General features: G+C 37.0%; 1 protein-coding gene across 1 annotated transcript in view; it reads left to right on the top strand.

The window, feature by feature from the left end:
* The window catches only part of ARHGAP28 (Rho GTPase activating protein 28), a 141,497-nt gene that overhangs the window by 88,661 nt on the left and 35,923 nt on the right, over positions 1–16,913 (top strand). The window contains exons 4-8 of the mRNA XM_080683466.1: positions 6,875–6,964; positions 12,686–12,770; positions 13,471–13,613; positions 16,020–16,185; positions 16,290–16,381. Of these exons, the coding sequence (XP_080539592.1) occupies positions 6,875–6,964; positions 12,686–12,770; positions 13,471–13,613; positions 16,020–16,185; positions 16,290–16,381 (576 nt within the window). The remainder of the gene's footprint in view (positions 1–6,874; positions 6,965–12,685; positions 12,771–13,470; positions 13,614–16,019; positions 16,186–16,289; positions 16,382–16,913) is intronic.

Here is a 16,913-nt window from a genome sequence, read left to right as displayed (position 1 = left end):
TTTATTCACTTGATTTTTAGATTCACTTGTTGATAGATATGTATTTGTTGTTCATAATTTTTATCTTTACCTTTTTCTTCTTCTTCCTCTTCTTAAAGAATACCTTTCAGCATTTCATATAATACTGGTGTCTCTGCTTCATTTATCTCTTCTTCTGAAGAATACTCTAGTTCTTACATTTGGGGGTTGTTTCTTTGTCTCCTCATTTTGGCTGTTTTTGAGTTTGTGACTGTGTATTAGGTAGATCCTCTATGCCTCTCATTCTCTAGTGCAGGACAGTGTTAAAGGCTGTTTCTGACTCATTAAATCAGGCAAGGAGTCAAAGCCTCCAGAGATCACCTCTGTCTATAGCATTCCACTTGAATTGCCCCCCAGGCAATCATCCTCAGGTGTGGCCAGTTTTTTCAACAGAGTAGGGCAGTTGCTTCTGCCTGGAGGCTAATTGTTATTTTTAGTCTCTTAAGTGAACTCAGGGCAAGGTGTTTTCCAATAGGGTGGTCAACTGTCTTCTCCCAAAGCAAGGCAAATGTCTGTGTGGGAAAGATGTCCTCTGCTGCATGTGGGGATGACTCCGCCTAGGAAACTAGGGGTGTCTGCCTTCTGAGCTCTAACCCCCGAGTGCCCAATCCTGGCTTCTACTCACACAGCTCCAGTCCACCCTGCCCTCCCTCTGCAGAGCACAGGTGGGCAGCTCTACAGGGAGTTTTGTGTGTTGGCCCTTTAAGAGGGTACCTGAATTTTGATTTGTCACTCCCTGGCAGACAGCAACCCCGCTGCTTTTCATAGCCTTCTCAGTTGTGGTGCTCTCTGCTGGGGGGCCCAGCTTGGGGATTAGATCCCAGAATTCTCAGTGGCAACTCCCCACAGCTGAGATATTTCTCTGGAACTTCAGTTGCTGTATCTACGTGGTTTCTACTTTAGGTCCTCGGGTATCAGGGTTCTCTCCTGCGAGTCTTCTGTTGATTATTCTGGAAGTTTTTCTGTATTTTAGTTGTAATTCCATTTTGTTCCTGAGAGCATGTCCGTGCAGCATTCACTTACTCTGTTGCCATTTCCTCCAGATTGCACCTTTTATCCTTTCAGCATATCTGGCAAGAAATAACTCTGGATACTAAAATTTCATATCTACAAAGCTTAAATCCTAACTTGATCAGTATCAAAATGCTAGGCCTTAAGTCCGTTTCTTTAAGATATTTGTAAATATTAATCTACTTGCTTTTACATATAATGTTATTGTTGAGAAGTCTGATGCCTCTCTAAACCTTATTCTAGTGTTTATATCCTGCTTTCATTTTCATATTTCTGGAAGCTTTTTAGGTTTATCATTTTTGTTGGAGACCTGGACTGTCATCAGGATATGAAACATTTTTTTTTTCATTCTTATCAGCACTCAGTTTTTTGTTTCTGAAAAATGTTCCTTTCAGTTCTGAACATTCTATTCCCATCATTTTTCTGTTTTATTTTCCTCATTTTCTCTATTTTTCATTTCATTGCATTAAACTCATATCTCCTAAGATTTATTTTACATTTTACATGTCTTGTTTTTCTGTTTGTTTTGTCTACATCATTTTGTAGATCCCTAATTCTAATATTTGCCCTGAGTGGTTATAATTTAACTGCTATTAATTTTTAAACTCAATTATTTGTTAATTCAAAAGAACTCTTCCTTTTTTACTGATTTCCCCTTTATTGTTATAGATAATTCCTGATATATAGATACAATAGCCTCTCAAATCCCTCTGAAATTTTTAAATCATTATAAGCTGCCTTCTTGTCTCTCAATTATCTCTCTCTCCCAGAGTGTTTATATCACTACATGTCTTTTCAGGATATTAATTTTCTCCATGGCCAACTTTTTAATGTTGATTTTCTCCAATGACTGGTGATCTTTGGTGATTAGTTTATATTTATTAATGAACTGGGTTGATTAATTAATGACTTGGGGTATGTCACTGCTATATGATTTCCTGTCATTGTATAGCTATTTTCCCAATTAACTCTTTTTTGAATAAGAGGGGAAACTTTGGGTCCTGTATAAGTCAATCAACTATGAGAACTGTGCATGAATGGAAGTGAGCTTAACAGCACATGCATTAGTACACACAGACACACACTGCACACACACATACACATATATACACCTCTCTCTCTCTCAAACACACACACACAAACACACATCTTTAGTGCCAAAGGGAGAACAGTGAATGACTTCATTTTCTCTCCTAGACAAAGCTGATGTTTTCCTTTTATTTTCCCATCCATGTCTTTTGTGGAGTTCAGAGAGACCTGATTAAATGAAAGTCTTCTTTGGTCCCAGCACTGGACATCTTACCAAGGCAGGTAGCTTACTTCATTCAGAGTGTCTTTCTTGGGTTCATACATAGCTGCTGCCTGCTGTTCAGTATAAAGGAGCTGCTGGAAGGTTAGCCTGGCCCCTCTGTTCAGAAAACACTTTACAGGAAGTTATCCTGGCCATTACCCTGGGGCTCCTTATTGCCCTTTAAAATTTTCACTCTGAGCTTTGTTGTTTATTTGTCTATTTGCTTTTTGTGGATCTGTTCTTTCCTTGCCAGCAAGATTGACTTATGCTGTTCTGAGTCTGAGAATTTCTGTACAGTTATGTAATAAATTACTTACTTTTTACTTTCCACTCTCTAATTTTGAGTGATTGGGAGTGGTGCACCCTTCGTCCTCCATCCTCACCTAAGTTTTCTTGTAGTGCCTCCTTAGCATTGTTCCCACTTCAGTATAGGTATGTGTTTTTGTTATTAATGCAATACATATACTTTTGGAGAAAGAAAATACAGAGAAGCAAGATGAAAAATAAAAGTTTCTAAGGTCTCATATAAAAGTTTATGATTTTATTAACATCCTTTATATTTAATTTAAGTTGGCGTTAGTCAGGGAATAGAATATTTTCATATTATTTTGGGGAATGCCATGGTATTGAAAATGCTGTTAAAAATCTTAGAGCATAAGCAAGAGACCTACAAAACAGCCCATGACTGTCAGAATAGACGCCAAATACAATTCCTGCTTAATGAAAACCAGAGCATCTCCAGTGTTCTGTGACTGAGAATGAAATATTTGTGTAGGTCATATGTGCTTGTGAGATACTCTAATGTATTTTCAATCTTATAAACGAAAAAAACTGCCTATTCTTGCTATTCATTTATAAATCATTGCAAAATATAGTCATGATCTCTGATATTAAAGCAACATAATTTTATCGCTAAGTTGCATGACTTATAGCTACAATTAGAAGTTCATTTTCATTAAAAAATAAGAAATCTGTAGTTCTGAAGTTTCACAAGGATCTGCCCTTTATTTCATTCATTCTGGTCACAAATTGGTGATTCCTTTCCATCTGAGAACCGTTTTCTCTCTTCAGTTTTTGGGGATTGTCTTCTGTTATGTCTTCATTTTTCCCACATTTTCCATGTCCCACCCCTTTAGAACACAGATTAAATGGTTGTTACTTTGCTTGAATTGGATTTCAATATCCCACAATTTTTTATCATGTTAGTTTATTTGCTTTGTATTCTAGATTTCTTCTTTATGTTCAAATTAGTAATTTTTTCTTGGTTGTTATTGTATTATTTTTAGCTGGTCTCAAATTTTTTATAAATTTTAGCAAGATTATTCTTATTTCCCAAGAACAACTTTTTTCTCTCTGATGTACTCATTAGTATAGGTAGGCATAGGTTCTTAACTCATAGCAGTGATTCATAAATCACTGTGAAGATAAGAACTCAGTTATTGTAAGGAATTAAATTATTCTGATGTGTTCTTTTTATTGAGATATAATTTACAAACAATAACTGCATACACTTTAGGTATATAATTAAGTTGTTTTAACAAATGTTTGCACCCAAGCAACCACAATCAGGCAAAATATTAAACATTTCTATCCTCCAGAAATTTCCCTCAGACCCTTTCCAGTCTATTGTCCTCCCACTCCTGCAGAGGCGAGCCTGGTTGTGATTTCTAATACTTAAGTTGGTCTCACCTTCCATATAAATGGAATCTATACTAATAAAAGAGCAAGATGCAAATTGACCGTACCTTCACGATGATCACCAGCCAATCAGGAGTGAGTATGCAAATTAACCCAACAAAGATGGCGGCGACATAGGTGTTCTGCAACACCCCAGCCGCTCCGGGCCTCTGGGCAGCGTGGGAAGGTGGAAAGGCGGCTCTGGGCCAGAGCGAAAAGGCGGCTCCAGGCCGGAGCAAAGGCCGTGCTGGCAGCCAGGGGAAGGAAGGCCCATTCTTGCACAAATCTTCATGCATCGGGCCTCTAGTTATAAATATAATAGGCACTTTTGTATCTGGCTTCTTTTACTCAAAATAATTTTTAGATTCATCCATTTGTTGCTTGTATTAGAAGTTTGGTATTAGTATTACTAATAATATTTCATTGCATAAATATACTTCTTGTAGATGGATATTTGGGTTGTTTCAAGGTTTGAGCTATTATGAGTAATGCTTCCATGAATATTCATGTAATATAAAGATTTGTATATTTTCATTTCTCTTGGGTAAAGATGCAACGTAATTCATATTTTTGGCAAACACAGACACCCACAGCTCCATCAAACATAGCTCTTAAAATCAACAAGGACTAATTGCATCAATAAAAAATAACTAAATTCTATTGCTTTTTTTTTTAACAACAAATACTAGGTGGTTTTTTTATGTGTATTCTAAGTGGATGATGTTCTCAACTAAACTTTGGTCCTTATGGTTGAGCTCAGAAAGAAAAATAAGAGACTGCCATGTAAATATTTTTTTTCAGCATTTCAGTATCAACTACATATAAATATTTAGTTTTCTCTAGTTATTATTCAAATGTAAACATCTCTGTAGAGAACATGTTAGGTTTTGGAATGTGAGGCAGTAAGTGGTGCAAACAGTGAAATGTCTGCCTGCGTGTGGATACCATCTGGTCAGGGACGTGCACATGTCTCCTCAGGTGGCAGCAAGTATTCTCAAGTTTTAGGATTTGCCTCCAATGCAGGGAGAGCTTCTGATCAAGACTATAGGTCCTGGTTGTTTTCTCCTGTTCAGCTCCTAGTCCCTTCCCCATAGTCCTCTGTATCAGAATCCTGTCACAGCAAGAAAGTGAGATGATCCACCAAACACATCATCCATGAAAACATAGGGTGCAAAAGGTTCTACAAGGCATAAGATAGAAGCACACTTTCATGTGGATATACAGTTCTCCAGGCCCCTTCAGTTCTCTGCAGAGTTATTGGTTTATGATTAATTAGTGTAGGAAGCGAGACGGGGAGAGAGAGAAACATCAATAATGAGAAAGAATCACTGATAGGCTGCCTCCTGCATGCCCCACTACTGGGGATCAAGCCTGAAACTTGGGCATGTGCCCTGACCAGGAATCGAACTGGTGACCTCCTGGTTCATAGGTCAACACTCAACCACTGAGCCATGCCATCCCAGCCTGGCCCATTTTCTTTTTTCCATTTTCTTTTTATCTACAAATATCTATCAGTTGATATCCTACAGAATTCTTTATTGGTTTAAAGTGCTGTTAAATATCTGTTCCTTTAAAAAATATATGTGTTCACCCTGGCCAGTGTAGCTTGGTTGGTTGGAGCATCGTCCCATGTACCAAAGAGTGCAAGTTAGATTCTCTTTCAGGGCACATACCCAGATTGCAGGTTCTATCCATGATCAGAATGTGTGTGAGAGGCAACCAATTGATGTTTCTCTCTCGCATCAATGTTTCTCTATCCCTCTCCCTTCTTTTCTTTCTAAAATCAATGAAAACATATCCTTGGGTGAGGATTTAAGTATAGATATATAGTTTTCTATCATTTTTAGTAATTTGAGGTGGAAGGGGATGTAGTAATTGTGAAGTCACCATCTTGACTTGAATTTCTTTTATTCTTGTGTTTTATGTGTTTCTTTGAAAAAAGTGTCTTGTTCATTTTATAAAGTAATGCATGCCTTCTATAGAAAATTTAGAAAATACAGTCAAGCAAGATGACTGACATTTTTTTAAAAAGACAAAACTATATGTTTTCATAAGTATAAATTATATCCAACTTTGTAATAGGAAAGAATATTCAGGTTTTAAATTTCAGCGAAGCCATTGTACACTGAAGCAAAATTTCTTCATCCCAGCTTTATAAATTAAAAACAACTTGATGCTATTGCTACTGAATTATAATCTCTGGAAAAGGTCGTTTTAGAGTCTGTTAAAAAAAATAAGATGAGACGAGTTAAGTTTGTGTTTGGCTGCATGTAATAGGAAATAAAGAGTTGCTTTGCCTCACACAAAGGGAGGTGGTCCAAGTGTGACAGAGAAGCTACATGATGCCCCTTAGCATGGACCAACCTCAGATGACCTTCTGGCATTCTTCCCTGTGGCCATTTTCCTTACTCATACAAGATGGCAATTCCAGGCTTTCATCCATGTGCTGTCATGAGCATACATAAGCTGACTTTGCTCTTTTGTTCAAGAAAGCCATAGCCTTGCTGGAAGCACTCTTGGTAAATTACCCTTTTACCTCATTGGCCACATTTGTCACATGATCACTCTTAGCTGCAAAAGAACCTGGTGATCAAGTTCTGTAGTTTAATACTCAAATCCCTGGAACAAAACCAAGATATTGCTAAGGAAAATAGAGCTTGTGGTAGGCAATAGAAGCGTTTGCCACAGAGGTCAGTGTCAGAGGGTGTTTAGGTGGCTACAGTAATGAACCCTGAAGGGCTGGATGCAATTATTTGGGCTCAGGCAGTTGTAACTTCATAGATTGCCACACATATCCAACTATGTACACAGTGGAATGCACAAACACATTAGAAAATATTTTCCCGAATAAGAATGCACTTTCATTTCTCCATTTAGCCAGATGCTGCTTCTCTCATCAGTACTACCTTGTCAGATGGGTCCCAGGATGAAGAAGGGAAGTTTGCACTTCCCAGGAGTGGCTCTGTGGTAAGTCATCGCATGCCAAGACAATTGCATGTCAGGGCAAAATTGGCAGTTCAAGGCAAAAAGAAGCAGTTTCTTCAAAATAGATAAGGAAAACTGTAAATAAGATTGCAAGAAAACCACAGCTGCCAGTAGACCCAGGAACCTTGAAATAATTAGGAGGAAGGAGATTCAAAGCTGAGGAGTGAATATATTTCAGTTTAAAAGAGGACTTCATAAATTAATACCACTGCAGCCAGAAACCAAATGTGTTCTTTACATCTATCAAGCATGGAGGAATTTTATGAACTTTGGTCGTTTTAGCTGAATTCACACACATGATCCAGCTTAATTCTGCCATCTTAATACAGAAGTCCCTTTAACTGCACAATAAGGTAAAACTCCTTATCCTTATTGAAGTTTTTCCACTATTGCCTACCTTTCCAACCTTAGCACTCAAGACTCACCCATGCAAACCCTCCACTCCATACACACTCACTCACTTGGCCTTGAGTAACAGAACCTGTACTTTCCTTTGTTAAAATTCTCATCATTCCCCCTCTCCCCCTTCACTGGTGTCTCTGTGTGGATGCTCTGATGGGTGTGATACAATGGACCAGAAGAAGTGAGAGCTCCTGCTAGAGGAGGCAGTCATTCTCTGATGGCAAGTTGATGGACAGAAACAGCACTTCAAATAGACGGAGGGGGCACATTCAGATGTCCCTGCAGGACAATAGTTTCTCCTCTGTTGACCATTTTGTGATACTGGATGGTTGACATTTACATGCATGACACACTCCCAGTATATCCCATTGTTCAGGGAGATAATTGTATTATCCCCATGAAAATTAGCTTTTCTGTAGTTTTTAGATCTTCGGTTGTGGAGTTCTTTTGTCTTGTACAGTGATCACATAAGAAACATAAAATAATGTGAGTGACTTTTGTCTAATGAGTAAGTTGTCAGTGACACTACAGGTGTTGGCATAGATAGACTAAGAATGACCCATACTGTCTGAACAACTGGCTGTAAATTCAGCCCTTACTTTCCCATTTAAGACCACATTGGAATGCAAATGAGTATGTCTCATGAAATGAATTCCAGTCCACTGTACTTACTAAAACAAAGTAAGCCATTCACAAACTCTGGTAAGTACTAGAAGTAAGTAGTTGCCTATACTATGCCTTAATACAGTTGTGCTGTAACCCTGTCACTGGGGAGTCCTGCTTTAGGTTCTTGCCTGCCATCCTTTATTTTCTGCCTCAGCTGGTGATACCCAGGTGCCCAAGATCTATATGTTAGTCTCAACATCACCTATCCTCTCCCCCTCTACATGCCCATCACCGAGACCTGTGGATTGTATCATTTTAAGTAGTTCTAGAGTATTTCCTCTCCCCTCTTTTCCTACAACTACTTCCTTAGTACAGAAACTTATCATTATCTTTCCATATTGCTGAAATAGCTCCTTAAGTCATCTCCTGGATGTTTGTTTATACACCTCAAATTCATCTTTCCAAAGCTGCAAGTCTTGCTTAAAGCCCTCCGTCCTTCCCCACACCTTCTAGTTAATATGAAAGCTCCTGGCATAGTCTGGCCTCCCTAGCTGACTCTTCATCCCACACGTTTTGTATGAGTCCCAACAAAGGACTGCCCGTGGTTCCAGGCGCACACCAAGCAGAAATTGAAGTGGGATGTTTGCACAATTGAGTTGCTAAGAAAGTTGGTTGAAAAGGCCTTGTTTTTGAGGCTTTTCCATGGCAGTTCCATGACCACAATTTTATTTGTAATAGGACCGATGCTAGTCATGTTTTTTTCATTTCTTTATTCTTTTCTGCTAGCTTCTCCAGATCATTGGTTGCTTCATTCATTCATTATTTTAAAAATCCTTACTGAGTATATATTGTCTGCAAATAGGATTCTTGAAAATTTGAGAGTGTAAAAGAGATAAATGATCTTTTATTGGAATCATAGAGCTTCCTGGGGTAGATTACTTAGATTTTGGTTTTATTTTCATTTTGTTTTCTGAAAACTGATTTGATGCTGATAATGACATAAATAAAAGTTCCAGGAAAAAAAATCTCTTTGGCACCAGTCTCCAATGTGACTGACTTTGGTTTGTTACTCAAAATATCTTTACTAAGAAATGTCCAACAATTGGTTATTTGCTAGTGTAGCCCACAGATGCCAACTTAACTCTTACCAAGTTATAAATACATTTTGCTTCCCCTGCTTCTTGGTTATGGGAGCTACAGGCACCCTAGTTTGGTTCCCCAGTCTTTTTAGATGGTGGGATTTCCAGAAGTGGTGGCACTGGCCTCAGGGGTCCTGGCATGACGTCTGTAAAGGTAAATCTCACCTGCCTAGATAAGTTCCCAGGGACATTTTACTGTCATCTACAAGACTACAGGGACTCCTGATAATTTACCACATTGAAATTTATGTTATGGAATTGTATAAAGTAGGTAACCTAACTTTATCTTTTCCAAAGGGATAACCTTGGCTTGACCAATATTTTTTCCAGTCTCTCTTTTTTTCTTCACATCTGAAATGAACCTTCATGATACATGAAATATCTATAAATACAGGGTTTATTTTTATTACTATGACTTTATAGTTTGTTTTTTTTAATCTAAATTCACTCTCATTATTCTGCATCAAAATTTTCTTTACTCTTCTTAGAAATGTTTTCTTTCAGATGAACTTAGAATAAGACTATTACTCCCCATTAAAAAAAGAAATCTTGTTAGAACTCCACTGAGAATATTTTTTTCTTTTCCTTTTTTTTTTATTGTTTGAAGTATTACAAATAGTAGTACATATGTCTCCTTTTTTTTTTACCCCAGTGTTTTGTATTCATTGGTTATGCTTATATGCATGCGTACAAGTCCATCCGTTGATCTCTTACAGCACCCCGCCCCCCCCCCCCATTCTCCCCTGCCTTCCCGCTGTAGTTTGACAGTCTGTTCAATGCTTCTTTGCCTCTGTATCTATTTTTTCCCCATTTCTTTCCTTTAAAAAATCTTGCCTCTGCAGACTAGAAATAAACATATAATAACAAAAAATGTTTGAGTCCCAATTTCAATGTCCAACAGTTCTGAGTCCCCGTTTCAATGTCAAACAGTTCCTTATGTGTACATGTCAGCAATGATATCTGGATGGTGGGCCCATGGTGGCAATGCAGATTCGACCCTCTCTGGTTTGGTCCTAGGCAACCTGCTGTGACGCACAGCTGCTGACTGCTAGTGTGGCAAGGCATCGTCAGCGTCTTCCATCTCTGGACTGTTTCTCCTCTTGTCTTCGTGGTTGGAGCAGACCTGTCAATTCCTCTCTGTTGCAGGAATCCACATGGTCTTGGAGTTGTTTTCTGAAAATATACAAACATATTCTCGACCAAAAGTTAATAAAGGAATCTTTTCTATATAATTGATTTGGGATCCTTTTTATTTTTGCCCAAACGATTTTCCTTTGTCTTATTTAGACATCATCTGTGTTTTTCATGGGTGTCTTGCTGTTAGCATTACAAATGAAAATTAATTTTGTAAAGTAAAAATTTTCTAGATGTAATTTACTTACAGGATATTTTTCCTTCCATGATATTACCCTACTATCCCCCCTTTTTTTGATTAATGGAGGCTTTTGTAAATTTTATAATGCAGTCTTGATAACTTTAAATTTTATTTTTTTGCACAAAAATATGACTGCTTTAGTTTCATTGCATGTTCAGGAATTTTACCATGAGATGAACTACCAATAGAAATTTTAGTTACCACTTTAGGAACAGCTTTTTGTCCAGTACAATTAAATTTTCTTGAATATTCACTTATTTCAATTAGCCTATTTAAATTAATCTGAAAACTTGATTATTATTTTACTGTCAAGAATGCTAATAATCCTTTCCACTGAGAATTTTATTGAATTTAAAGATTAATGTCAGGGAAAGAAACAAAATATTGTTTCTTATTGAGAAACAATGATTGTGTCTTTTCATTTATTTATATCATCTGTCCCTCAAAAAAACTTCATAGTTTTCTACCTTACATTTTTTTTCTCACACACCTTTTCACTGTTTAATTACTAGGAACTTACTAGTAATAGTTTTCTTTCATATTTTAAATGGTAGGGTTTTTATGGTATCTTCTAGTTTGTTTTTGCAGATGTATAAGGAAATTAATTATTTTATTCTTTTACAAAAATATCTCTTATAGCTTCCTTTCTGAATTTTTTTTACTTCTACGAAATTTTCATTTGATTTTATAGTTTGAGCAGATATCATCTGAAATACTGAAAATTTTATTTACCCAATTTATTTTTTCTTTTCCTTGTTTGACTGACTGACCACAGTCACTTATAACATTGAATAATAATTATGGAGATCTTTAGGTAAGTTTTTATTTTCTCATGATATTCTGTTTCATCATTAACTAGAATATTTATTCTAGGTTTCTTGCTATTTATCAGGAATGGAGGTTGAATTATATAAAAATGATCATCATCTAGTAAAATGAATATATTATTTTTCTTATTTAAGCAATTACTTCAGGAAATCACAGTGATAGGTTTTCCTAATGTTGAACTATAATTTTGTTGCTTAAATAAATCCTACTTATGTGTTATATTATTCTTTTATTATACTATAGAATATGATTTGCTGCTACTTTAGCATTTTTAACCACTAGTCTAATATGTGGGGTTAGTATGTGTGCATGTGTATGTGTGTGTAATGTTTTGTTATTGTTACCAGAGCTATGCTAATCTTGATACAAATAGGTTGTGAACTTCTAATGTTTTTCAATATTTGGTAGGTATCACTGTATTTTATAGTGGAAGAATTAATATGTTAATGTATTAATACTAGCTAACTCTTACATAGTGCTATCTACTAGATATTGTTTCATGTGATTTTATATAGGATAAGTCATTTACAATTCATAATAACACTTTGAAATATGTTCTGCTAACATCTTCATTTTACAGATTAGGAGCCTAAGCAATAGGGATTTCTAGTAACTTACTTAAAGTCACACAGTAAGTGGTAAAGCCAGAATTAACATTCAAGCAGTCTGGCTCTAGCATCACTTTTAGTAACACCTAGCTATGTCAAGATTAGAGTTTATGAACAAAATGTGTGACCAAGTGCATTAAGAATAACAAATGGGGCTCAATGGTTATTGTTGGCCCAGTGTACCAAAGAGTCTCAGGTTCATTTCCTGGTCAAGGGCACATACCTGGGTTGCAGGCTTGATCCCCGGCCTGGTCGGGGCACATGTGGGAGGCAACCAATCGATGTGTCTCTCTCACATTAATGTTTCTCTCTCTCTCTCTCTCTCTCTCTCTCTCTCTGTCTCTCTCTCTCTTTCTCCATCCCTCTCTCTCTTTCTCTCCCTTCCATCCTCCCTCCATCCCTCCTCCCTTCCTCTCTCCCTTCCTCTTTCTGAAATCAATTGTAAAAATACTATATTTGTCAAACTGTGATATCAAGCAATGTAATATCTATGTGTTAGGAAAAATATGAGTAATAAATATTTAAGAGCTAAGAAGATGCACTTATTTTAACCTTGGCCTAGTTCTCTTTTGAGTAACTGTGTGGGCTTGTATAGGTCTGAACTGAATGAAGAAACAAAGGAAATTAGATACAGGCTCCATAATTTATTTTAATTCTCTTATTCTACAGAACATAAATCAGATTGAAATGTAGGGTAGACTGTATTGATGGTAAATGTTTTGTGTTCATCTTCCTTGTTTCACAGTCTATCCTTGAGACTATTCCAGATATACCAGTTCATTCCAATGGATCAGCAGGCCCTGGACAATCAGTTCAGAATTCCGTGAGCGGTGAGTGACACAGCCTCCTGCTGAACTTAAGCTATGTCTTCTCATTTTTGTGCTGGTACTCCATAAAGTTAGCAGTGAATTTCTAAAAGGGAAATGTAGGTGTTATTCTCCCCATATTGATTCTACCACTCCAGCATGCACTCCTTCCACCTCCCAACACCCTGTTCTGTCCCACCAGACAAAATTAATAAAGCCAAACTGAGAGCAGAATCTTTTCCTCCTTTGCTACCACCATATCATTTAGAAACCACTCGCTTGGGTAGTGTCTTTGCTTTGGGGCCTCTTTCACAAGTAATCTGGATCTGCTTAACAGTTGCAAACAAGCCGGAAGTAGGCCACTCTAACTATGCTTCCCCAATAGCAGCAACAGTAGGTCTAGATGGACTTAATTTTAATATCATAATAATATATAGAAATATGCCATGTTTGGACTTCCTCTAGTTATCCTCAAGGCCTTTCATGAGACAAAATCCAAAATTGAAAACATCACTTTAATAGAAAATTTGTTTAGATAATGATTATTGACATTTATTCATATGGAAGTCTGATGATACTATGTTCTGGGTCTGATACCTTTCCCTGGACGTAAACATTCTAACATGCTTATGGATTAACTTGTAAATAGATTGTGCTTATTTTAAAGTAAGTGGTATTGATTGATTAAGTGGCATATTAAATATTCCATATCATTTTTCCTTAGATGATGATTATCGGGTAAAGAACATTCCACCTGAAGCTGAAGAGCTGTCCTTTGAAGTATCTTACTCAGAAATGGTTACAGAGGCTCCAAAAAGAAATAAATTTAAGAAGTCAGATTTTAAGAAAGAAGACTATGTTTTTACTGTAAGTAAAAGCTTTTATCATTATTCCACTAGCTGCCTGTGACTTCTACATGGCACAAACTAGAATTTTTTAAAATTTCTTTGGGTGTGCATAGATATAGGGAGAGGCCAGGCATCAGTTTTGCATAAACTCAGGGCGTTATTTGCTGTGCAGTGAAACCTGCCTGGCTGTTGCTGGCAGCCCTGGCTTGAGGAAGAGTTGTGAGGGTGTGTGTGCTTGAATATTGTTGTAGAGATGAAATAGGCTTTCCACCTGGCTGTGTGCTTTCATGCACTTTGTGTCCTTACTTACAGGTTAATGCAGATTCCAACAGTACTCGTATACCTACTTGTGCCTCTAGAACCACGTATCACATGGAAGCATTGCAGAAAGTCATAGTCATAACAACAAGAAAGGAAAGCTTATAGGACAGACACTAAAAATTAATCAAAAAACAAAGTCAAGAATTTTTCATTTCATTATGGATGAGCAAGAAGTGCTCCATACTTCATTATCCTGGAAGCCTCATTATGTCTAGGATATTCTATCTTGATAGCCCAATACAGGAACTGTTACATTGATCTGCTTGCTTTTCAATAAATGCATTTGAGAAGAGTTCATGATGTGGAGCCCTGAATTTCTGTGCTGACCAGGGCAGGCAGCATGGTGAGCAGGGCTCAGGTAGTTTCAGAGCTAAAGGAATGAGTCATCTAGAAACAGGTGGTCTGCCCCAGGAGGCGTGGATCTTTCCCAGACAAACACCCCGTGATGGAGAGGAAGAAGAGGGCAGGGCAAGAACTGTAAGACTCGCTGAGTGCCTTCTATGGGCTTGACACTGCACTAGGTATTCAGCTGTAATCATTCCTGTGATTTGTCCCATTTTTCAGCTGAGGAAACTGAGGCCCAAAGAAGCTAAGTAGCCCATAGCTAGTATATTGCAGAAACAGGATTTGAACCTATGAGTGTTAAATTCCAAAAACCCTCTTGGTGTCTAAGAAGCCTCTATGGTGAAGGGCACAGGGGCATTCTAGAGCAAGAGAAGGAGTCCAGGGGGACTCTGGTTTCGTGGGGAGTCCCTCAGAATCTTTAGAGAGAGCTGCCCACGGGAGGACGCTTGCCCCCAGCCCCCTCATCCAAGTGTGTGTCTCCTCCTGAAGTTTTGCACACCCAGGGTACAGGACAGCCTCCCTCCCATGAGGAACTTTGCGTAGGGTTTAACATGCAGTAATTGCTCAATAAATGATTGTGGTTCTTGTCTATATTGTTGTTGTTATGTGTTGTTATATGGGGCCTTGGTCTCAGAAAGAAGATAAAATAACTAAACATTTAATAGCACAAGTTATGCCCCAAAACACATCCTAAAATTTATTGTTTAATTTTTAAATACTTGGAGTTCCAATGAGTAATTGTTGATTGAATGAATGAATTGGATGGATTTAAAACCCCAAGGAAGCTCTAATTTAAGGAACCCCTATGAAGACTGTGTACCTAAAGCTTTGTAATTTAAATAACGATAGTATTTTTCTACTTTAACTTTCTCCCCCCCATTATTAGGTTTTCTGAGAGCAAAGTATTTGTTATATACTTTATATATATATATATACTTATATATTATACTTATATAATTACATGTTAATTACATATTTATTACTTAATACTTATATCTTATCATTATATATAATATTTATAGCAATGCTTATATATTAATAAGAACAATCTTTTGCTTTTTAAAGGTCTTCTTATAGTCTTTACAATATTTCTGGATTGTTGAAGAGTTTTTTTGTTGTTTTAGTATATTTTGCTTTCTAGTATGGAAATAGAGAATATAACAATATTATTGTCTTCAAAGTGATAGTAGGATTATTTGGCACTTTCTCTGCATTTTTCTCTTTTAAGACTATTTGGAATCACCTAAATTTTATTTTGAAGGTAAAATAACTATTGTTTCAGCAGCATGTGCGATCAATTTCAATTTGGAAATTACAGTATTTTAAACTATGCAGAACAGATGATGCCTGATTTAAGGACTGATAATTCAAAATAAAAAATATATTGAAAGCTCTCTGGGGAGTACCTAGATGATGTGGCTATATGCCTATCTCACATGTGCCCATGGTGTGTACATTTTATGCGATGCCTGGGATGTTTGCTATTGCCCATATAGGAGGGTCCTTAGAAGAAAGCAGTTTTTACAGTTGGGATGACGATGTTATAGTATTCTCAGACCACTGTTTTGCTTCACATTTAGCATAGTAGTAACCTGCAGATGTTCTGAAAATTACATTCATAATGCAACATGCTCCTCAGAGGTTTTTTTGTTTTGTTTTGCAAATAGCATATATATTTAGAATGGTCCAGGTGCATTTGAGTGAAAGCATAGTAATTTTTCTTAGCAATAAAAAATAAATATCCTTATATATATTTTAGAAACTTATTGTTCAGAAAACCAGATTTGGCTTAACTGAAGCAGGAGATCTGTCTTCAGAAGACATGAAGAAAATCCGCCACCTCTCTCTGATTGAATTGACGGCCTTTTTTGATGCCTTTGGAATTCCACTGAAGAGAAACAAAACAGAGAAAGTAAAAGGAAGAGGTAATTAAGAGGACTGGTGTCTTCTGATTTTAACGCTTTGACACTTTGGTATAAGATAGTGCTTTTCTGATTCTTTTTTCTTTCTCAACTATTTTCTAATGAAGACAACGGGATTTTTGGAGTTCCACTTACAGTCCTACTGGAGAGTGACCGAAAGAAGGACCCTGGAGTGAAAGTGCCCCTTGTGTTACAAAAAGTGAGTGGAATATAAATGAACGGGGGATAAATAGAACCTCTTGCTTGCAATTTGCTATCTGTAAACCTGTTAATGGATTTCCCTTTAGAGTTAAGGACACTAAAGCTAAGCCCTGTTAGGACTCAGGCCCAGGCCATTTTCAGCTTCCTTCCATGAGGCCCTGCCATACCACAAGTACTTGGACCAGTTTGCCTCGCAGTGAACTTCTGGAGCCTGTTGACCATAAAGCATCAGGTGGTGGATACAGATGCTCTGTCACATGGCTTCCTTTGGTTATATCTGGTTTATCCAATATTTAAAAAATGTTATTTGTGTGTATGTATGTATGTATGTATTTGTGTATATTTGATTATTCTGTCTGAGATAAAAGATGACTATTAATTATCAGCAATCTATCTGTTAATCATATAAGTATTTGCAGAGCTATATCATAAGTTGGGCATTTCAAAATGTGTATTTGTAATCATTTAGATGAATTTTCCAACAAAGCTTAATAAATATAAAAATCAGCTTGTTATGGTAATTTTTTAGG

Source organism: Plecotus auritus, assembly GCF_963455305.1.
Source record: "Plecotus auritus genome assembly, chromosome: 8".
Classification (NCBI taxonomy): Eukaryota; Metazoa; Chordata; class Mammalia; order Chiroptera; family Vespertilionidae; genus Plecotus; species Plecotus auritus.
The sequence above is the reverse complement of the archived record's forward strand: the minus strand, read 5'-3'. Positions and strand labels throughout refer to the sequence as shown.